Source organism: Pituophis catenifer, unplaced genomic scaffold (assembly GCF_029215685.1).
Source record: "Pituophis catenifer annectens isolate HBS135680 unplaced genomic scaffold, rPitCat1.0.hap2 SCAF_3, whole genome shotgun sequence".
NCBI lineage: Eukaryota > Metazoa > Chordata > Lepidosauria > Squamata > Colubridae > Pituophis > Pituophis catenifer.
In genome coordinates this window covers 68,066,228-68,089,373 of record NW_027256883.1, presented here as the reverse complement: position 1 = coordinate 68,089,373, position 23,146 = coordinate 68,066,228, and the positions used below count along the sequence as shown (strand labels likewise).

Sequence of the window (23,146 nt, the reverse complement as noted above, 5' to 3'; positions counted from 1 at the left end):
ACATAAACATTTTTCAGATGTTGATAAGATATATATTCCTGAACAAGTACATTAAACACAAACTTAGAAAACTTGGAATAAACATGACCTTCAAGGTTCCTTCCAACTCTGTTCCTGTTATTGTTTACTACAAATTAATCTGATTTAAGGCAGGCAGAATTAATATCCTTAAGAAATACATATACATATCTGACCAAGAGAGAGTTAGGGTTTGTAAAAATACTGAGAGGTAGGCAAGGTACACATAGTTCACAAAAGCTCAAACATTTGGTGGATTTCTTTTATTTTTGGACTCTGGTGTGCCTATTTAGAGCTTATACTGTCATTTTCATGTTTCCTACCTCAAAAAGGCAGGAAACTGCTGTCAGTTTCCACCTCTAGCCTGAGGAGAGGAAGCTCCAAGAGAAACAAAAGTGTTGTGCTTCAAATTCAAGCACCAAGGCGCTTCCAGGTTGAAAAGATTATCCAGTGACATCACTGTTGCCTTGGGGACACCTGGTTGCAGGCTCCTTTCATGTCCCTATTAATGCGCCCACTGAAGTGGTACCTATTTATGTATTCACGTTTGCACGCTTTCGAACTGCAAGGTGGGCAGGAGCTGGAGCAAATGACAGGAACGCATCCCATCACATAGTAGCACTTGAGTCTCGAACGCGGGCCTGCTGTTTATCAACCCAGCGTTCTAACCACGTGTGCCACCACGCTCCTCAAGGGTTATGCTAAGCAATAACAAAACAATACATGAACAAAGCCATGAGATTTATTAAGCATATTTATTTATTTATTTATTTGATCAAATTTGTATACCGCCCTACTCCCGAAGGACTCAGGGCGGTGAACAGGCACAAAATAAAACACATAGATACAAAAGTTAAGAGCAGAATTAAAACCAAATTAAATATTTGAGCCCAAGACAATTTAAAACATAGTTTATGGCTTTGTGTTATATGTATATCGAGCCACTCTGTCTTGTTCAAAAACCACAATCAAAGGAAGTCATGCCTTACTGCAAAAGGCATAACAAATTACCTAGTGACTTTTATGATTGATTGTTTGATCTGAGTGCCTCCCATGTTGTCTAGAATATATGTTAAGCAATATAGCACCTTTGCCAGTTCAGTATTAATGACCCAAAGAAATTGGGTATTATGCTATGTGCTATGTATGAAAATTGACAAATACCTGATTGCTCACAACTTCTGCTTGAAAAAAATGTTACCTTTACATATCAACAACCATCTGTGAAACATGCTAAAACTGGAAGCTGTAATTAAAAATGCAATGGCTCAGCCAAAACCAAACATGCCTCATTATAGCTTAATAGCATAGCCACTCAGTCACTGTGTGAGGGTGATTAATCAGTATCTTTGCAAATTGTACTTCTATCCTCAGTTTTTAAATGTGATTTTTAGTGAGAGAAGAACAAAATTAAGGCGGCCAACAATCTCATCTCTTCTCCATTTACAAGTTCCAAGTGAATTCCAGGGACAAGCTTTTTGGTTCCTGCTGTCATTCATGAAACACTAAGATTGTATTATTACTATAACTTCCATTTAAAACCTGATATTCATCCATTTGACATAACTGTTTCCCTGAAAATTAATGTGAAAATAATATGTAGCAACCTCCAATAAATATTTTGGCAGAAGTATTATTATATATTGTCATACATTGCCTAACCATTTGAAATAATGGACAATAACAAAGGAGAACAGCTGTCCCCCAAGGAGGCAGCTGACATAAACCTAGGAGACAGACATTGTAAACATTTGTGCTAAATAGTTTTTATAAGCTGTTTATAAAGATTTATTGTTAAAACATCTGCTCAGATTTAATCTAATGAATTGCTAGCAATAGCAAACACCTGCTGCATGAAGGCAAGGTCAACTCTTGAGAACCTGTAACATGCCTGGGGAATTATGAGTTTACAGAAGCCATAAACTGAACTCTGTGCATTAAAATACACAGAAAAGGTGATTTAAGTAATTTTAAAAACCAAGTTAGGTAAAGCTGCAAAAGAATGCATGAACAAAATGGATATCAACCAATGTTATTAGCGTGGCTGGTACATGTTGTTCTTTGTATGATTAAATGTTTAAAATGTAGGTCCAAGTATACAGATAGTCCTTGGGTTACAACCATTCATTCAGCAATGGGTTCAAAGTTACAACAATTCTCAACAAGGGGCCTTACCATGGTTCCTTGGAGTTCTGGCCATTGCAACAACCCCACAGTCACATGATTGAGATCAGGGTGCTTGGCACCCAGCTCACAATTATGACATCACAGTGAGTCACAGTGACATGACTTCAGTTTCTAATGATCCCTGCTGGAGAGCAAAGTCAATAGGGAAGCCAGCAGGAAGTCAGGAGATGTGATCAGAATACTGAATTACAGAGTTGGAAGGGACCTTGTAGGTCATCTAATCCAACTCCCTCCTCAAGCAGGAAACCCTATAACATTTTTGACAAGTGACTGCCCAGTCTCTTCTTGAAAGCCTCCAATGATGAAGCACCCACAACTTCTGAAGGCAAGCTGTTCCATTGGTTGATTGTTCTCACTGATGTAAAGTTTCTCCTTATTTCTAGGATGAATCTCTCCTTGTTCAGTTTCCATCCATTATTCCTGGTCTGGCCTTTGATGCTTTGGAAAATAGGTTCACCACCTCCTCTCTGTGGCAGCCCCTCAATATTAGAACATAGCTATCACCCCTGGTCCTTCTCTTCACTACACTAGTCATGCTCAGTTCTTGCAACCATTCTTCATACATTTTAGCCTCCAGGCTCCTAATCATCTTTGCTGCTCTTCTCTGCACTCTTTTTCCACGTCTTTTTTATAGTATGGTGAGCAAAACTGGATGGAGTATTCTAGGTGTGGCCTTACTATGGCTTTATAGAGTGGTACTGGTACCTCATGTGATCTTGATTCAATCCCTCTGTTAATGCAATTTAGGATTACATTGGCTTTTTTGGTTGCTGCCACGCACTGCTGGCTCATATTTAATTGATTGTCCACTAGGACTCCAAGGTCCCTGAGGTCCTCGCTTAACAACATGCATGGTCTTTGTTTAAATGACGTAATTGCCTTCGCTAAGTGGTGTGGTCACATGAAGTTCCATTTTACAACTGTGACTTAGCATCAGAATTCCTGGTCCCACTCCCATCACAATCTGAAGACTACCTGTATATAATTTTCCTAATTTTCTTGGAAACTGTCAATTATGGAATCAAAGATGCTAAGAGATGGAACATTTAAAACCTTCTCCTAACTCATTTATTTCATAAAGTTCTTTGTCCTGGAAATATACCATTGCTGGGAACCAAAACGATATTTTTGGTTTTTTTCCTTCTTAGTTCAAGAATAATTTTAACCCTCTCCAACACTAAGCTGGGAACCCTACTGTACACTAATGTATTAATTATCTTTTTTCACAGTGGAAGGTAAGGAATAGAGCACTTACAGTTTTACTCCAAATGAGCCCAGTAGTGTGATATTCTTTTATGTATGCTTGAAGCTCTGTCCAAATATTCAGGAATGATTTCACCCAATCAACGTGACGCAAATCACTGTAACACAATAAAAGCTACTTGTACATGTTCTTTAGGATCCCTTCTGACCTTCAAGTCAAGGAGGGAATTGCCACTGATGGTAATTTGTAATCTCTTGAATCGTATTTAAAAAGCTACCTACTGAAATTCAATACAGGTAGTCCTTGACTTATGGCAGCAATTATGACAGAAAATTATGTCACCTGCGTGCTGGGTTATAAAGTGAGTCTCTACTGATTAATGATGGCAATCCCTGCATCCCAGTTGTCATCATTAACTGAATCCACAGTCGTTAGATGAGACATTTCTTGCTGGTTTCCCACAACGAAAGTTAGTACAGCAGGGTTGTCAAATTGACGGCCTGTGGACGGATGCATCACGTGCAGGCCAAACCCATCCCAGCTCCGCGAAAACATCACGAAATGTCATGTGACACAGCAATTTTGACACCCATGCAGTAGAGAATCCAGCAGGAAGTTTGAACTCTCAGGCCTGCAGGCAGGTAAGTGGCTGTTGCCAGGAGGGGGTGAGGGGGTGTACATGAGATGTGCAGTATGGGGTATCTGAGGCTGCAACAGAGGGTTTGGGTGCATGTGTGAGGTGGTGAATGAGGTGCTGTGTTGATTAGTGTGGGTGTGTAATGCTACCGTGTTTCCATGAAAATAAGACCCTGTCTTATATTTTTTTGAACCCTGAAATAAGCGCTTGGTCTTATTGCCATGCGCTCAAAAGCCTGATTGGGCTTATTATCGGGGGATGTCTTATTTTGAGGGAAACAGCGTATGTGTGTTAAATTTTAAGATTTGTAGACTTTAATTCCCAGAATTTTGGGAGTTGAAATCTGTAAGTCTTAAAGTTGCCAAGGTTGAACACCCCTGCTTTAGAATGTAATAAAAATGATTCAGACACACCAGCCAAGTAAAGTAATTAAATTGGTTGATGGAGGTGGTGTTGGAGAATATTAACTTACCTATGCTTGTAGTCTTTTAACACCCTATTAGTATAAAATGTAGCAGCATCGTTCATCTCCTTTACATAAGGCCCTGGCTTAGCAGACTAAAAGAGAACACAGGAGCATTGTATAAAATCACAGGAATCCATTTTTAAGAGACAGAGAAAAGGTAAATATAATCATAGGGGGAAAAAACCCCTCCTTCCTATTTTAACTGATAGCTATTTCAAAGAAACCTATGATGTCTCAGAGCTTGTGGAAGTCTGTTTTGCTGACCTTGTTCTCTAAGAAAAGTAAAGTCACTTCATGATACCAAGTGACTATTTAGGACTATGCTTGCAATTTCCTTGGCAGCAATATGGAAGCAGTCTGGAATATTTGCCACCGCCTTATTCAGGAATGCTTTCATGACTTCACAGTTTAGTACAGGCCTGGTAGTGATCTCCTAGCCATGTACTAAACAGATCCAATAGCTTTTCCATTGGTCAAGTCAACTAAATGTTTCCACGCACCAATCCCACTATTGAGGGATGAAGTCCCATTCAACAAAGTGAGCTTTTTAAAGAGAAAATCTTTAAAAGTGAGGTGATGGTATGATAGTACCATCTGCAAGCAATGAGGTCTGAACCAGAGTCAAACCAACCCAAGGTTGCATGGTAGATAAGGGTGAAAAAACTGGTTTTGTTTCGAAAATGTCCACTTCTAAAATTCAGGACTTACAATTGTTACCCATCCAAGAGCTGGAATACTTTCGCTGACAGCAGACAGATGATTAAACATATTGCTTCCACGATTTCTCTCTCTGAACGTCTGAATCTCCTGAATCTTTTCTGATATTGGTTTTAGAAGAATGGCAACTTCATTCTGCAATATAAATAAAATGAAGAAATCAGTAGAACAGAAATGGGGTTTTTTTTATGTGTACGTGCATGCCTGTGTGCAGGGCCGGATTTTCCTATAGGCTAACTAGGCTTCAGCCTAGGGCCTCAAGATCAAGAGGGGCCTACACAGTGGTGGGATTCTGGGGGTTCTAGGGGGTTCGGCCGAACCCTTTGTTAAATTGCTGGCCCGCCTGCCCCTCGCCTCCCACCCGCGCAGCGCCAGCCTACCGTAGCCAGGGGTAGGCAATTGTGGCTCTTTTACAACCTGTGGACTTCAACTTCCAGAATTCCTGATGCAGCTTGGCTGTCTCAGGAATTCTGGGAGTTGAAGGCCACAGGTTGTAAAAGAGCCACAATTGCCCACCCCTTCCCTAGCCTGAGTTCCACTGTCTGGGATCCACGTGGGCTGCCACGTGGTTCCCCACCGGCTCCGGACGCAAGAGAGCAGGATGGAGAAAGCAGCTTCCATGCCTTCACTCACCCTCACTCTCTGCTCTGTTGGATCGCCTGCCGTTCGCTTACCCCGCCCACTCCCCATCTATTGCTGCCTCCAATGGCTAGAGGAAAAAAAAACTTCAAATTCTTGCCGTGGGGCTTCAAAGGGCCGCCCAAGAGCCAGTGGTGCAGCCGAACCCTTTGTTAAATTGCTGGCTTGCCCCACCCCTCCGCACCACTATTTATTGCCAATCAATAGTGGTGGGCGAGGGACGGGGGAGCCAGCAATTTAACAAAGGGTTTGGTGTTTTTTTTGTAATTTTATTGGCCCCCGGAGCTTCAGCATAGGCTAATTGGCCTCCCGGCTCTCAGCTGATTTGTCTTAGCTGTTTTGCTCAGGGCTCTTCTGCTTCCTTGCAAAGAGTGCTGATTTTTTTTCCCCTAGCTATGCTGAGAAACGAAAGTGAAATTGCTTTGCTGTTGCTGCAAGGTTGGAAAATTAGGCAGGCAGAATTCTTTTCTTTTTCCTCACCAAAAAAGGTAGGTGCAAACAATGGGAAATTTAGGGAAAGATTTTAAAACACAAAAGAAAAAAAGCTCTATTTAACTAGGGAATTGTAATAATTGAGATACTATTAATTGTATATTTCTGAAAGCAGAAATGGTTAAGTTGTGGTTTGGAGGAATATATGGGGGAAATTATTTGGTTTATTATTATTGGTAAATATAATTGATTTGTAAGAAATTGGATTGCATGGAAATAATTGGAATATTCATGTTCATATTGATTAATATACAAAAAAGGTAGTTATATAACTAATTGATTTATATTAAAATGTTGAATTTATATTAAACAACTAATATTATATAATTAACCAATGTGAGGATGGATATAAAAATAGATGACAATGGGAAGGGGTATAATATAGAATAGAAGGGAAAAATTGAATTTGATTAAGATTAGAGATGAGGATGAAGGGTAATATTGGTTTTTTACAAAAATAGATGAGGAATAAATATGGCAAAAAGGAAATATAGAAATTGTACATTTAATTGAAATGACTAAACACTGTTTAAATTTGTGAACCGGCCAAATACTCTGTTCAAAGAAAATACATTGTATGTTTGTATGTGTGTTTCTAATTATTGTTATTTATTCATATTTGTTCTCTTTTATTCTTTAAAGTTTAACAATTCATTCTTTATCTTAATATCTTTATATTTGTTTGGGGTTGGCTTTCTTCCCTTTCATCTTTTTTATTGTACAGCAATCTTTCTCCTCAAACCTACCACCTCTCTCTTTACTTTCCTCCCCCTCTTCTTCTCCTCCCTACTTCCTCTTCCTTCCTCCTTCTCCTCCTCTCTTCCTCCCTCTCTTACCCTCCCTCCTACTCTAATTTCCCTTCCCTTCCTTCATCCCTCTCTATTGCTGTATCCTTTTATGCATATGGACTACTCAGAGGGCTGAAAAAGTTATTTCTGACTGGTCCTCGCACTTTTGACCAGTCCTCGAACTTATGACTGTCCTCACATTTTACGTTTTTGCCCTATCTTGTCACCATGGTGAAGAGAAGCAGTTGTGAAATGAGTGACATGGTTGTTAAGAAAGCTGCATGGGCATAAATGTGAGGATGGTCATAAGTGTGAGGACCAGTCAAAAGTGCGAGGCCCAGTTAGAAATCACTTTTTTCAGCCCTCTGGGTAGTCCTTTTGTGCATATGGACTACTCAGAGGGCTGAAAAAGTTATTTTTGACTGGTCCTCGCACTTTTGACCAGTCCTCGAACTTACGACTGTCCTCACATTTTACGTTTTTGCCCTATCTTGTCACCATGGTGAAGAGAAGCAGTTGTGAAATGAGTGACATAGTTGTTAAGAAAGCTGCATGGGCATAAATGTGAGGATGGTCATAAGTGTGAGGACCAGTCAGAAATGACTTTTTTCAGCCCTCTGAAAAAAGTCTATGCACATAGCCACGCCCACCCGGTCACATGATGAGCTACCCACGCCTACACAGTCACGTGACCAGCTAGCCATGCCCACCCAGTCACATGATTGCCAAGCCACACCCCCAACTAAGCCACGCCCACAGAACCTGTTGTTAAAAAAACTGAATCCCACCACTGGTGAAAGGGCCTCATAAGTGGAATAGCCTAGGGCCTCTTTTCATCTAAATCCGGCCCTGCCTATGTGCACACATGCATATACAAATTAATTTTCTTGTCATTATTGAAACGGAGATCGCAAAATTTGTTCAGTGTGTTAAAGTTACCCAGCTCTAAGAACACTTCCGCTATCAGAGAAGTTATTTGTCTAATGTGATGATGACATGACGTGTTTTGAAATATTTGGGGGTAATATCAAATGATGAAATGTAGATAGACTCTGAACTAAAAAATAAACTTCCTGGGCATTTTAAGGTTCTTACGTGATGAATTGTCTTGTGAAGTAAAATGTGTTTCAGTTGTTATATATCTGGGAGCCTTCCTGTTCATTCTACCCAGAGGATACATAAATATTTCTTTTCTAAAGTTCTGCCCTGATAGCACTAGTATTAAGAATAGTCCAGAAGATATCAAAGACCCAGAAAAACAAATGTTGAGGATAAGTGCTTGTAAAAATGTATCCTTTTTAGGAAAATAATCATCCATATTTAATAAGGAAAGACAGTCATTTTAAGTAATATTAAATGTCTATGATTCAAAAGTTATCTCATTCCTAAAGCCATAAAAATGTCTAGAGCCATATAGGAAATTGAAAAAAGCTCAGAGCAAAAAACCCCCAAATAACCTTGCTGTAGTATGTTTAATAGGAATTATCCTAAATTACATAGGTTAGATCTTACATTTCTGGATGGCTAATTCTGTATCTATCTACCTTGATACCATTTTTAGAGCCTTATTTTTAAGCACTACATTACACGAACACTTTTCCCCCTTTGTCTCATATTTTATGTACAAAGAAACCATTTTCTCAACCTTTTTAAAGCTTTTTTTTCTAATTTGCATCGTTCTCATGGCAGCTAAAGAGGTGGAACGCATCATACCACTGTGAAATTTAATTAGCATTCTTAAATTTTTGTGCAGAGTAGATTCACTCAGGTTTTAAAAGCTTATCCTAGGGCAAGGATTCTCCACCAGCTTTAGCACAAATTAATAGTTTCACCTTTGTTTCTAGTGCTGGAGAGGTCCCTTTGGGTAAGGAAGTTTGGCAAGATATTTAACAGCTGTTTTGATCCCATAGTACAATTGGTAGGAAGAGCTGTGGTGGCGCAGTGGTTAAGATGCACTATTGCAGGCTAATTCTGCTGACTGCCAGCAGTTCGATTCTTACTGGCTCAAGTTTGACTCAGCTTTCCATCCTTCCGATGTCGGTAAAATGAGGACCCAGATTGTTGGGGGCAGTATACTGATTCTGTAAACCGCTTAGAGAGGGTTGTACAGCACTGTGAAGGGGTATATAAGTCTAAGTGCTATTGCACTAAACATGTACCACTAGAACAACAGCACAATCCAATGATGAATGCATAAGGGAGGATAGAAAGGGGTTTGGCTAGGAAAATACAAGCAGTTTTGGCGGGAAGAAGTCTTGATATGTTTCTAGACCATTGGTGCAAATGAACTTTTTTATTTTGTACTTTCAAGTCAGTTTTGACTGCCTGGATTAGTCCCTGAAGTTATTTTCTTGGCAAGATTTCAAAAGTAGTTTGCCATTGTCTCTTTCTTGAGGTTGAGAGATAGTGACTGGCTCAAGATCACCCAGCTGGCTTTGTGCCTAAGATGGGAGTAGAACTCATTGTCTCCTTGTTTCTAGCCTGATGCCTTAAATAGTACGTCACATTGGCTCTTAATAACAAATGGAATATACTGGCATAAATCACATAATAGCACTATTTTTCCCTGCATAAAGTGATTTCTTGAATGGAAATGATCAATTGCATAATAGAAAATCACATAAATAGATATCACATAAAATGAGGGAAATTGTATTTTAGTGGGAATTCTTAATACATAATTACTTTTAGTTTATTCCTGGTCCAAAGTGTTTTTAAAATAACTTCCCACTTCTTGTTTACTTAAACAATAATTTACAGTTGTTTTTAACGTATTGCTTAAATTGAAGCATTTGAAATAAATTCCAAATAAGTAGAAAAGTTTAAATCGCAGCTTTCCGAAGAGTAATTTTCAGGCAGTAGCTATTAGCCAGCTAGTATACGTAAACTGTAGTATCAGATGATGGTTTTCTCATGCGACCATTTCCACTTCACATACAAATATAGAACATGACCATAAAAAGGAACAAAGCATTCACTCTGCTAAGTAATTTATTGTAGTTGTTACAGGATTGACATGCCAGCTGGAATTATCTTCTTGGCTCTTGCTATTTTTGCATATGCAGGGAAATGAGGAGCTCTTCAAGATGGAACAAAATGTAAGCACTCTAGCAGAAACATATATCAGAAAAATCACAATGAACAAACATTTCTTTGTGACTTGCTGGGCATCGATGCTACATTTGAACTAAGGAATCCTAGATGCTTCAGAATGCTAATGGTTTTGTTTTCTGTTATTACTTTAGGATAAATTGTGCAATTCCTCCTCCCTCCACCCACCCAAACATTGCTTCTGAATATTTGCAAAGCTGTGAAGACAAGATCAGCAACAGCTTATTCATCTACCAGTTCACAAACTGTATGAAAAGCTCAAGGACACACAACTGCTTGCTTTTTCAAGAGTTGCTGTCATCTTAATATGCTTTTCTATTCCCTGGGAATTCTGATGAAAATTAATGCTTCTTCTACCTGTCTGGGTTTTGCTTAAATTTGTGATTTTAGCTTAAAGTACAAACAGAAATAGATGATGTCACATTAACAAAATATTTTCTGTCTGTTCATATCAGGTTTTGTTCATACTGTAATGCACTATTTGGAAACCTACAACACATATTTCTTGCTTTCGACAAGATGAAACTATTATATCACTTGCAGTAGAAAATGCTACTGAAACAGATGAACGCTTGTTACAGAATATTTATTTTGCATGACAGCTGTGTTTTACACACATACAGCTGTGTTAATTTTACACTATGATATATTTCAGCTTATCATAATGACAGCAAAAAAAATGTTTTTCTTTTACTTAGGAGGACTCACCATATCCTATATATTAATCAATGTTGCTAGAAATTCTAAATTAGTAATAGCTAACTTGGGGACCATAAGGAATTGTGGGAGGCACAAAATTGCTTAGCACATTGTAAGCCGCCCTGAGTCTCCGGAGAAGGGCGGCATATAAATCAAATTAAAAAAAAATAAAATCTGGAGGATACCAAATTGTTTGATAATGTGCCATCAAGTTGGTGTGAAGCCTTACCAGATAGATAATTTGAACCTGGTTATTTGTGCCTTGAGCAAAAACTCAAGGTTGATTTGTTCAATGAGTCATTTCTTTGTTTTCTTGGCTGGCTAAGGTATTCCCAAGAGTCTTTTCCAACACCAAGGTTCAAAAACATCTTCCTAACCTGCTTTTTCAAAGTCCAACTTATGCTTCCATAGGGTGTCACATAGAATGCCATTGCTTGTATTATTCTGATCTTTGTAGGTACAGACACATCACAACACCTGAATATCTTCCCAGGGCCTTCATAACTGCTCTACTAAGTGCTAGTCTATGGCTGGCTGTTGTATCTGCTGTAATCAGTTTTGTCTTCTTTATATATAATTTGAGTCCCATTTTTTCAGGGTACTTTTTATTTTTATTACCAGAGTTTGCAGATGCTTTGCATTGTCAGGTATCATACTAGCAATAAGACTTACAGTATATATTGCTTCAGTGCTTTACAGCCCTCTCTAAGCGGTTTAGAGTCAGCATATTGCCCCAACAATCTGGGTCCTCATTTTAGTGACATCGGAAGGATGGAATGCTGAGTCAACCTTGAGCCGGTAACAATCGAACTGCTGAACTGCTGACAGTCAGCACCCATCAGAGTTAGCCTGCAGTACTGCATTCTAACCACTGCGCCACCATGGTGTCATCAGCATAGCGTAGGTGACTGAATTTTCTTCTTCCAATTTTAAAACCACGCTCATCTTTTTTTAATTCATCTTTCCTTAATATACAATATATTCAGCATATAAACTGAATAAATAAGGGGAAAGTATAAAGCCTTCTCACACTCTGTGGCCAACCTGAAGTCACTCTCTTTTGCCTTGTTCTGCCTATACTGTAGCTTTCTGAGCTGTATATAGGTGTTACACAGGACAATGAAAGGTTCTAGGATTCTTATTTTTCTAGATAGTTTCCATAGCTTGATATGACTGTATAATTGAGGGCGTTTCTATACTCTATGGAGCAGACAGTGACTTCTTTAGGGCATTCTTTGGCTTTCTCAATTATCCAGCCTGTATCAGTGATAACATCTTGTGTTTTTTGGATTTTTCAAAAGCTAGCTTGAATATCTGGCATCTCTTTTCCAGATTGGTGTTGGATGATCCTAAACATTATTTTGCCAGCATGTGAAATTATGAATATTGTAATGATAGCTTGGCAGCTCATACATGTTGTTAAGTCTCCTTTTTGATACTGGAATGTAGATTGGCCTCTTCCGATCTGTTTTTCTCCAGATTTGCTGATATAACTTAATTACAACCTTTAATGATTCAGCTTCTGTTGTTGCCATTTTCTGTGAGGGTGTTCTATTAATTCCTACAGCTTTCTGACTTGGTTATAACTAGAGTGCTAATGTAACTTCATTTTCGAGTACTATAGATGAATGTACCGGTAATTATAGAACATTTTCTACAGTATCTTGGATGATGCATCCCTACTATACAGTTATAGTACTTCATTATATCCATTCCACTTTTTAGCAGTACTATAATCAATTTAATTTCTATGCCCTAGTCTGGTGATGACCATATATAGCGGTGTTGTTTGAAGATTTAAAGTCATTGTTAAGTTGCTCTCCTACTTCATTTTGGTTTCCTAAATCTTACAATCCAACTCCATTTTCCTCCTTAACATTTCCAACTTTGGCATTCCAGTCTCCAATCACAAGCAGCACACCTTGCTTTTGCATGTTCTGTCAATTTCAAATTGAACTTGATAACAAAACTCATCCACCTCCTCTTCTGCATTAGTGGTTGGAGCATACATGGACAGTCATGATATTAAAGGGATGTCCATAAAGTCTAATCGATTATAGTCACTGTTCACGCTATACCCTTTTTAATTATAAAAGCAACTAATCCCTATTTTTGTTTTTCATACTGTGAGTAATAAACGGCTTTATCTTCTGACCGAATGATTCAATTCTTCTCAATTCATTGATGCCTAAGATGTCAGCTTGTAGTCCTTTCATTTTATCTTTCTCTGGGTTGAGTTTTCCCGTGTTCATGCTTCTTACATGCCATTTTCCCATTGCAATGAAACCTTTGTAGCTTTGGATTTTCTTTTCCTGCATGGCAACTGAACACCCCAAAGGCTTTAAGCTAGCCATATCAAAAGTAGCACTCTAAAAGGTCTTCAGCTCTTCCTCTAGTGGCATGTTGAGTGTTATCCATCCATTATTCAGTATTTGTGTTGCCAATCACTTTATATTTTTTATCCATGCGGTTTTGTTAATAAAACATAGGAGTGGTTTACCATCGCCTTCTCCTGCGCGATGTCAATTGATGCCTTTGCCATTGTCATTAAAATGATCATCTACCCTCAGCATCTTCCTATATCGCTGGTGCCGGCTTGCTTTAGCTGGGCAGCTGGTATGACTTTCATGCTTGGATGACCTTGCTAGGAATATATAGTCTTAGTAAACATTTCAGCATTTTTCAGTAATGTCTTCCAGCAACATTTGCCCACCACAATGTAGCAACACAACAGCCTATGTCAATGGACAATTTGTCCGTGGAAAAATTCAGAAAAAAACAACTAGTATGTTTAGAAAGAAAATACATATACCAGTAGGTAGTCCTCACTCAACAACAGTTTGTTTAGTGACCTTTCAAAGTTACAATGGCACTGAAAAAAGTGACTTATGATCATTTTTCACACTTATGATCCCTTGGTGATGTGATCAAAATTCGGATGCTTGGCAACTGACTCATATTTATGACAGTTGCAGTGACCTGGAGTCATGTGATCGCCTTCTGTGACCCCACAAACAAAATCAAAGGGGAAGTCAGATTCATTTAACAACCGTGTTAGTAACTTAACAACTGCAATGATTCACTTAACAACTGTGGCTAAAAAGGTTCTAAAATGGGGAAAACTCACTTAGCAAATGTCTCACTTAACAACCAAAATTTTGGGCTCAATTGTGGTCATAAGTCGAGGACTACTTGTACTGAAAATTAAAATTAACCTCAATTTATCTTCATAAATTGAGATATTGAAGTCTGTCAATATCTTAGAAAAGATTACTGGGTTTTTAGGAGGAAAGGACCATCTTTCAATAGTTTCATAGCTGCTCCCGTATAAACTGTTTTTTTTTTCTTTTGGACTTTTATTGCTTCCATTGCTGTACTTGGATTATTATTTCTGTAGCACAGTATTATTTTAAAGGATTGACATTTCTTTTTCCCTTTCCTTACTTGAATGAAAAGGAATTAAATTGTAATAAAGATGGGTAAATTATTTAAGCCCCATATTGGAATCAATCCGCTACCTTGGGTTTTGAAAGAAAAAAAATTACACTCACTTTGCATTTAGCAGGATTTTCTCCAACATCAGATTAGATGCCATATATCTCAGTATAAGGAATGCTAAATTTGTTTAAGTAATTTAAGACAGTCCCTTATGATTAACTTGTAACATCATACTAAATCATGGTTTGTTTTCATCAAAGCAGATGTCAGTCATATCTTAATATGATATAACTGGCTGTGTTTACTTACTTATTTATTTATATCCCTCCTTTATTATTTTAACAAATAACACATACATACTCCTTCTTCCTCCTATTTTCTCCACAACAAACCTATGAGGTAATTTGTTGTGAGAGTGACTAGCCCCAAATCTCCCAGCTGGCTTTCATGCCTAAGGTGGGACTAGAACTCAGTCTCCTGGTTTCTAGACTGGCGCCTTAATCTCTAGATCATACTAAAACCCAAACCAAACCATTATAATTATGGTCTGAAATCTCAATAAAGTTTGCACAATATCCAGTCAACCCAAAACAAATCACATAGTGGTTATCTTGCAAAGTATGAATCAGGTGTGTGTGTGTGTGTGTGTGTGTGTGTGTGTGTGTGAGAATTTTTATATGCAATTAAGTTGTCATTTGATGAAAATTTCTTACTTCACAACTTTATCAGAACTATTATCTAGAGAACTAAAAGAAATTTTGAGATATTTCCCGATATTTAACCAAGATTGGAAAAGTCTTAACTTTATTTATAGGACTCCTACATCCTCCTGCAGAAATTCATCTGCCATTCTCCAGGGTATGGTCTTTTGTTCTGGGCATACATCCAACTAAACCACTCCAGGAGCCAATCATTTTTATTTTTTAAATAAGTATAGGCACCCAGACTTTTCTTTTAAAAATAAAATGAAGCCAAAGTCTGATTTTGTTTTTGCCAACTTCCCGTTTTTAGAAACCAACCAACAAAACTTTGAACAGTTCAAGTGACCACAAGATGTCTTACCTCCTGAGGTTCTTGATAACGTGAGGTCAACCAAAGAAATGCCCTTTGAGCTTGGAAAGCGGCCTGAATCATTTCTGCCTATGAAAAAGGAATAAGCAAGGGAATAAGCTGTGAGTTGAAAGTATTAAAAACAAACACTTTTAAGAGGCCTTTCTCTACCTGAGACTGTTATGATCCCTTGAATAAAGCTATCCAAATCTCTTTGATCGGCAAATTCTATTTATCTAAACCCATGTACTCTCATCAAGCTACATCATGGTTTCTAGTACCGGTACCTGCTAGCAGAGCAGCGCACTTCGTAATATAGAAGTAAAGGTAACATTTAACTTTTCATCCATTCATCAAGTTCATCCATTTTTTATACATTCCTGACAGAAACCATTTCTGCTTTCATCCATTTCTTTTCACCTGTGATCTCTTTCCTTGTGCTGCAATTTGTGGGTAAGCTTAATACAGGTAGTCCTTGACGTACGACCACAATTCAGCCCAAAATTTATGTTGTTAAGTGAGACATTTGTTAAGTGAGTTTTGCCCCATTTTATGACCTTTCTTGCCACAATTGTTAAGTGAATCACTACAATTGATAAGTTAAAAATCTGGTTGTTAAGCAAATCTGGCTTTCCCATTGATTTGCTTGTAAGAACATCGCAAAATGACTTTGGGACACAGCAACGGTCATAAATAGGAACCAGTTGCCGATCATCTGAATTTTGTTCATGTGAATCTAGGGATGCTGCAATGGTCGTAGATGTGAAAAATTGTCGTCACATTTTTCACATTTTTCAGTTGCTATTGTAACTTTGAACAGTCACTAAACTGTTGAAAGTCGAGGGCTAGCTGTATATACGAGCACAATTTTTAATGTTTTATTTGCAATAATGTAAATATATATATATAGCTTACAGAAAAAAGAGACATCACTAGGTAAAACCAACAGATGAGTTTATTTTTTCAATCTCATTTAAGAGAGTCAATAAAACGTAAGTTAAAAATGTTGTCAATTTTTAATTTAAGAGAAAAGAAGAAGAAAAGGGAAAACTTGTTTGTAATTTCATGCATTATAAATTGTATATCAAGGATAGAGAAATGTATTTCCTGTCTCACAATATTAGATCTTAGATTCTTCCAAGAAATTACAACCAAAGGGAACCATTTTGCACATCCTGCGTAATTTATTTGTAATTTGTTTTCCTCTATTATCTTTTTGTATGCCATCATCACTTCAACCTTCATGTCATTCAATATCAATTCAAACTGTTGATAAGCACATTTAATGGGAGCCATAGAAACTTTTCATTCCAAAATAAACATGAACAATTGTATCACAATAGCATTGTGAAAAAAGCTCAAAGTGTAAATCATTTCAATGAACCTCTGTATAAATGGCTCTGCAGTGGCTTTAGAAAAACACCGGGCAAATCTATGTCAAAGGAGACTGAACCATCATATATCCTGATTCCCTGAATGAAGGGTAATCAACTGAAACTAAACCCAGACAAGACAGAATTGTTCTTGATTAGAATGATAGCATACTGAGTGTGCCCATTCATCCAAATCTAGACTGACTCGCATTTCTCTAAAAAGAATCAGAGGGATGGGATAAAGCAAAACAAAAAGAAATCATCACCCCAAGATATGTTGTTGCCTGAGAGGAGAGGCAATATGATGCCTACACATGTGTACACCTGCTCAGCCTCCTGGTTTTCTGAGCTGAATAGATGGCTGAATTTTTGATTACTCAACAGTGACGGGACAGTCTTCTCCATTGCAGCTTCATGGCTTGAGAGTACAAGACGATGGCTAGCTTCATATATGACTTGCTTCATATATCATGCTAAACCCTAACCCAGTTCATTGGTTTGAGCTGTGTCTATTCTATTTAATCCTCACTAAACAATCCATGATAACATCAGGTGCAAGTCCTGCGTCATCAGCACATGGAGCCCCGCAGCTCTCTCCTTTTCAGAATCTGCTGCTTAGAGTGGCCTCTCATTGTCTGTAATTCTAAAGTCAGACCTGTTATACAGGTAGTACTCAACTTACAGCCACAACTGAGCCCAAAATTTATGCTGCTAAGTGAGAAATTTGTTAAGTGAGTTTTGCTCCATTTTACGAATTTTCTTGCCACATTTGTTAAGTGAACTAACTTGTTAACCCAAAGGTATTTTTTCAAGACTTGAGAGCTGAAGAAGCTTCTTGGATGAGAAGCAAAACGTCTTCAAAGAAAAAATAAGGAAGTCCAGTTGCCTCCTGAAAAAGCACCTTTGGGACAACCATGATTTGGATGATGGAGAATCTCCATACACAACTGACTTGTTAAGTTAGTCGAACAGTTGTTAAATGAATCTGGCTTCTCCTTTGACTTTGCTTGTCAGAAGCAAAGAGGATTACATGACCCAGCGACACTGCAGCCATCATAACTATGAATCAGCTGTCAAGCATCCAAATGTAAATCACATGACCACAGGGATGCTGCAACTGTCATAAATGTAAAAATGGTCATAAGTCACTTTTTTCAGTACCATTGTAACTAAATGAACTATTGTTAAGTTGAGGATCACCTGTACTACAATAGCCAAACTTTTATTTGTTTTTACACATGAGCACATCCAACAGAGAAATTGTCACTTGTTCCACTCGCACTTACTATTGCAAATGTTCCCTTGACAACTGTGGCTATCATTCCTCCTTTAGCCAAACTTGGCACCGATGCTTATTACCCACACATCTATCAAATCACCAGTTCAAGAAGTGGTTCAGAATGAAACCCTGACCTTTTGGAAGCTATACATTGAACTAATGGCTGCAGCTTATTCACCTTAGCTAGCTATAATGAGTTATGTTTTAAGCTTTGTAACGCTTATTATAAATCTAATTCCCAAAATCATTAATTGAATTGTGATCTTTCAGAACACTTACCTACTAATCAAGTAATTTAGAATGATACTTTTGCTATCAGCAAATATAATTAAAAATAGTCATCCATTCTGGGTTTTTTCTTTTCAAATACAGCATATAAGATGAGGTACAAGCTTATGCAGACCTTGGCTGCTTTTTGCATGGTCCATAAACCTTTAAGAAGGCCGAATAAGCGGGGAAAAGATCAAAATTCAAATTTATTTATCACAGCTTTGAGGTCAGATTAGAAACAAGATATTGAATAAAAGAAGTATTACACCCTTATGGTTTTGTCTGACAAGGAAATAAAGAAACAAACTTTTGGTGATCCAACAACTGGAATAGATTTTGCATGCATAATGAAAGCTGTACTGTGCTTCAAAAATAGACATGGACAGAACCTCAAGTAACTTTGATTTTAAGGGTGTTTTGGAAATTTTTAAAAGGTGAGATGGTTGGCACCCATTTCACCTCTTAAAAGAAAATCCCAAATTCCTCTATAGCTCAATTTTGGGGGACTAACTTCGTTGAGGGATCTGTGGCTGAAATAAACTTGCTGGCGTGTGCTATATGCAACATAGGCTGTAGTTTTTCATAGTTTGTGCCAAGCCAGAGCTCAAAGTTTCCACAATGGCTGGATTCAACAAGTTATCGTATTTTTTGGAGTATAAGATGCACCGGAATATAAGACGCACCTTAGTTTTTGGGGAGGAAAATAAGAAAAAAGCCGACTGGCAGGTGGATTGGCCTCCCGGAATATCCCCAATCAGCTGTTCCCAGAGGTGAATTTTAGCAACGGGTTCCTTGGTTGTGAGCCCTGTACCTTGATTTTTTTGCTTTTTTTTCTGCCTCTGAAACTTCAGAAACTCCATTTCAGAAAAAAAAAAAAAATTCCTGCCTCTGAAAGCCTCCGAAACAGAGCTTCAGAGAAAAAGCCTCTGAAGCTCTATTTGGGGGCTTCTTTTCTGAAGCTCTGTTTGGGGGCTTTTTTTCTGAAGCTCTGTTTGGGGGCTTCTTTTCTGAAGCTTCATTTCTGATGCTTTTTCTAGCTTCTGAAACCTCCGTTTGAGAAGCTGGGCGGGGCTACATTCGGAGTATAAGACTGATGGGGTTTTAATTCTATTTTAATTTTAACTTATTAGTCTTAATTGTACTTTTAACTGTTAAATTATGAGATTTGGATTTAATTTTTTAACTTTTTATTAGATGTTTCTTAACTGTTGTGAGCCACCCTGAGTCCGCTGGAGATAGGGCGGCATATAAATCCCATTAATAAATAAATAAATAAATAAGACACACCAAGACTTTCACCCTCTTTTTTGGGAGAAAAAGATGTCGAATACTCCGAAAAATACAGTAAATAATTTTTTTAAAAAAACTATTATTCAAGGTGGAGGGAACCATTTAAGAATAAAAAAACCTTCCCCCAACCTAATATGTATTTTCTATGTATGTAGAAAGTCAGCATATGCTTAAAATGTGTGTTTTTGAACATATATGTGTGTGGGTGGGTGGCCACCCGCCCTGTCAATTCTTTTGGCCCCAAAAATGTTCCATGTGAGCTAGTATGATTTTTTGATCCAAAAAAGTTGGTTTTCCCTTCAGTATAGGGTCTAGTAAATTAAAGATATTTTAATTAAAACACTTTATGCCTTGCTCTCCTATTGCTTGAAGTTTTCAAGTTAACTTGTTAACATTTCTAGACAGAATTTTTAAAACTACAGATAAATAAACAACCAAAATATATTGTACCTATTAAATAACAATATCAATTAAATTCCTAATTCAACTAGTATAATTAAATAGATCACATTGGGTAAATTAAATTCACAAAGTTGAACATGTTAGTGAAACCTTACATATGTTTAACTTTAAAAGTTCCATTCAATTCACTGGGTTTCTCCCCCAGTAATTATGCATAAGATTATGTTTAAAAATACTCTAAACATATTCCATGACATAATATAATGTTTCCTCTAGTTAGTGAGGTATCTGACAGTTTTCTGAACAACAGGTGTTTTCTGAAACCAAATACAACTTTCTTTTCAACTCCTGATATGAAAGCAGCAGCAGCTGTACACATAATACATGGGACATGTGGCCTATAAGATATGTAGAAGAAAAGCATTCCTTCTTTGACTTGCTAAGGTAAAGCACAGATGCTGGATCAAGTTCATTGAGAGCCACCGGGGTCTCTATTTTACAATGCAGCTTAAGTCAGTAAACTTTCAGAAAATGTGTTGCAGAGCTAAAGAAAAATAATGATATAAATACGCTATGCAGAATGATTCTTAATGTCACTGCACTACTATATGATACCATGTCTAATTATGTTACAAAATCAGACTTGATACTTACTACCTGGTATTTTGGTAGTAATAGTAGTAATTATTATTGGTAATAATTTTGATGTGATTGGGGTTGGCGTTGATTCAGCTACACTCTCATTCATGAGACTGTTGAAATCTTTCCTAAAAGATTTTCAAGTGATCTAGAACTGAATATTTGGAATAAATATAAGTTTAGGTAAACTGAATTTTAGTCTGAGAATGTATTATATTGTAAATGGTCTTTCCATTTATATTCCTTCAAAAACATTTATAATTGAATCACTTTCTCTGGGAAGCTTTTGTTATATATTTACATTAAGTAAATTATAGTAGTCTATTGGGAAAGGTGGATTTAACTTTCTATACATTTAACTCAGTTTTTGGCTAAAATATGGAAGTTCTGAATTGAACTCCTTTTTGAATTTGGTTTGATAGCTATTACTTCACCTCTTGAAATTTCAGCAAGTACTAGGCCTTTGGGAGTCTAGAGGGAGTCAGTGGAAGACTTTTTGTGAAAATTAAACCTCCTTAATTAAAAATTAAAATAGAAATAAATACTTACGTGAGTCTTTATATCGCCATCAAGGATCTTGCTATTCTTTATAAACTCAGCTACACTCTCATTCATGAGTCTGTCGAAAGCTTCAACATATGGTGCTAGCTCTGCGGGAAAAACGCTGAACTGAAAGAACTGGCCAAAATTTTTCATTCATGGTCTTTATTTCACATTCTAAAATGAAAATCTCATACAACTGGAAAGCAGTTTGCAAACACAATTGCTGCAGAAGCAAACATAGCCAATCTATAGAATGTCCAGATTATTCTTACATGGATTTTTGGCCCTGGCCTGTGGCATCTTTTTTCATACAGAGTAACAATACTTGCTACATAGTATGGAAAAGCTACGATTAGGAAATTTTGTAAAATAGATTTAAGATGAGCTGCTTCCAATCTTTATTCTTTCTAATACAAGAATAAGAATAATACAATTCCTTTTCTGGAACCCATATATTTAAGCCAGGGGTGGGTTCTACTTATCTTTACTACCGGTTTGCAACAGGACCGCATGCGCTCACTTGCTTTGCTCACATGTGCACGCTTCTGCGCGTGCGCAGATCACCCATGATGATGTGGTGGATGGGTGGAGCCTCCCGCCGGTTTTACTACCGGTTCTATAGAACCGGACCGAACCAGGAGGAACCCACCACTGATTTAAACCCTATCTACTTTTTAAGTAATAAAATAATTAAAGCAAGTAATAAAACATATTCGGTTTAGTTGATTAACCTACATCTAGTTCCAAAGATTCCCCTGTAAACAATATCTACTGATAGCTATAAATCTGACTGAAAAAGAGAATAGAAATTGTTTGCATTTAAAACCATTTTTTTTCTTATGTAAAACAGAAGAGTTATTTGAGAACTATTCTCTTGTACTATAATTCAACATGTTTCAATATATCTATGTATGATACACTTGATAAAGTAAATGTATAAAATGTTAAGGGAGAAGTGTCCATGTTCTAATAATCACCATATCTAGAGGTGGAATCCAAGTAAATTGTTCTAGAAGTCCTTCTGCGTTTGGAATGAGAAATGAGCAGTTCTCTAGTTCTACCCTCAACCTCTTGTACATGCTACAAATATGCAGGGTTTTTTTAAAGAAATGCAGACAATTAGTAAGTGATTGGCTCTTTAAAAGGACTGGCATTTGAAGGAGGGAGGAGCCAACTGTATAAACTGTAACATTCAAAGTCATGGAGAGAGTATGCAGTAGCAAATCTGGTGGCTAACACCGTGAATTCTTTGGAATTGGCTGAACTGACTATCCTGGCTGGTCACAGAAGCAGCATCTGAGTGGGGTAACATGCCCTGAGTCATAGCTGATATCCTGTCCAGCATCAGAGTCAGTGACTTAAATGCACTGCTATCTTGAAGCAAAGGACCAAAGGAAGAGTTCCTTCAAGTGAACTCTATATGCATCAAAGTGTGAAGGTTCCCATCCCAGAGATGAAGAGAAAGCAAAGCTGGGACATTATGGAGATCCAGAGCAGTGGTGGGTTGCCCCCGGTTCGGACGAATTGGTAGTAAAACCGGTGGGAGGCTCCGCCCACTAACTGGACATCATCAGGAAGCTTTTGCGCACGCACAGAAGAGCGTGCGTGCGCGCTTGCTTCACTCACACACATGGCCCCATTGTGAACCAGTAGTAAAGGTAAGTAGAACCCACCCCTGATCCAGAGGCAAGTGTCAGGAATATGAACCATTGCTTCTTAAGGTTTCCTATTATCAGGCTAGGACCTTTGATCATTAGCAAGAAATGGAATTGGAAGGACTGTCCTGATGCCTAATGCAAGCAAAATGTGGATCTTTGGGGCTGCCCTGAATTAGTCATGGGAGAAATCTCCTGCAGATCATCACTAGTAGTGAGATTCCTTTTCTGAGTCTTTCAGGGTCTCTT

At 37.7% G+C, this 23,146-nt stretch overlaps 1 protein-coding gene across 1 annotated transcript in view; it reads right to left on the bottom strand.

The window, feature by feature from the left end:
- The window catches only part of CAP2 (cyclase associated actin cytoskeleton regulatory protein 2), a 40,883-nt gene that overhangs the window by 10,648 nt on the left and 7,089 nt on the right, over positions 1 to 23,146 (bottom strand). Inside the window, exons 3-7 of the mRNA XM_070940689.1 lie at positions 21,249 to 21,349; positions 15,459 to 15,536; positions 5,221 to 5,364; positions 4,519 to 4,604; positions 3,461 to 3,566 (exon numbers count right to left, since the gene is read on the bottom strand). Of these exons, the coding sequence (XP_070796790.1) occupies positions 3,461 to 3,566; positions 4,519 to 4,604; positions 5,221 to 5,364; positions 15,459 to 15,536; positions 21,249 to 21,349 (515 nt within the window). The remainder of the gene's footprint in view (positions 1 to 3,460; positions 3,567 to 4,518; positions 4,605 to 5,220; positions 5,365 to 15,458; positions 15,537 to 21,248; positions 21,350 to 23,146) is intronic.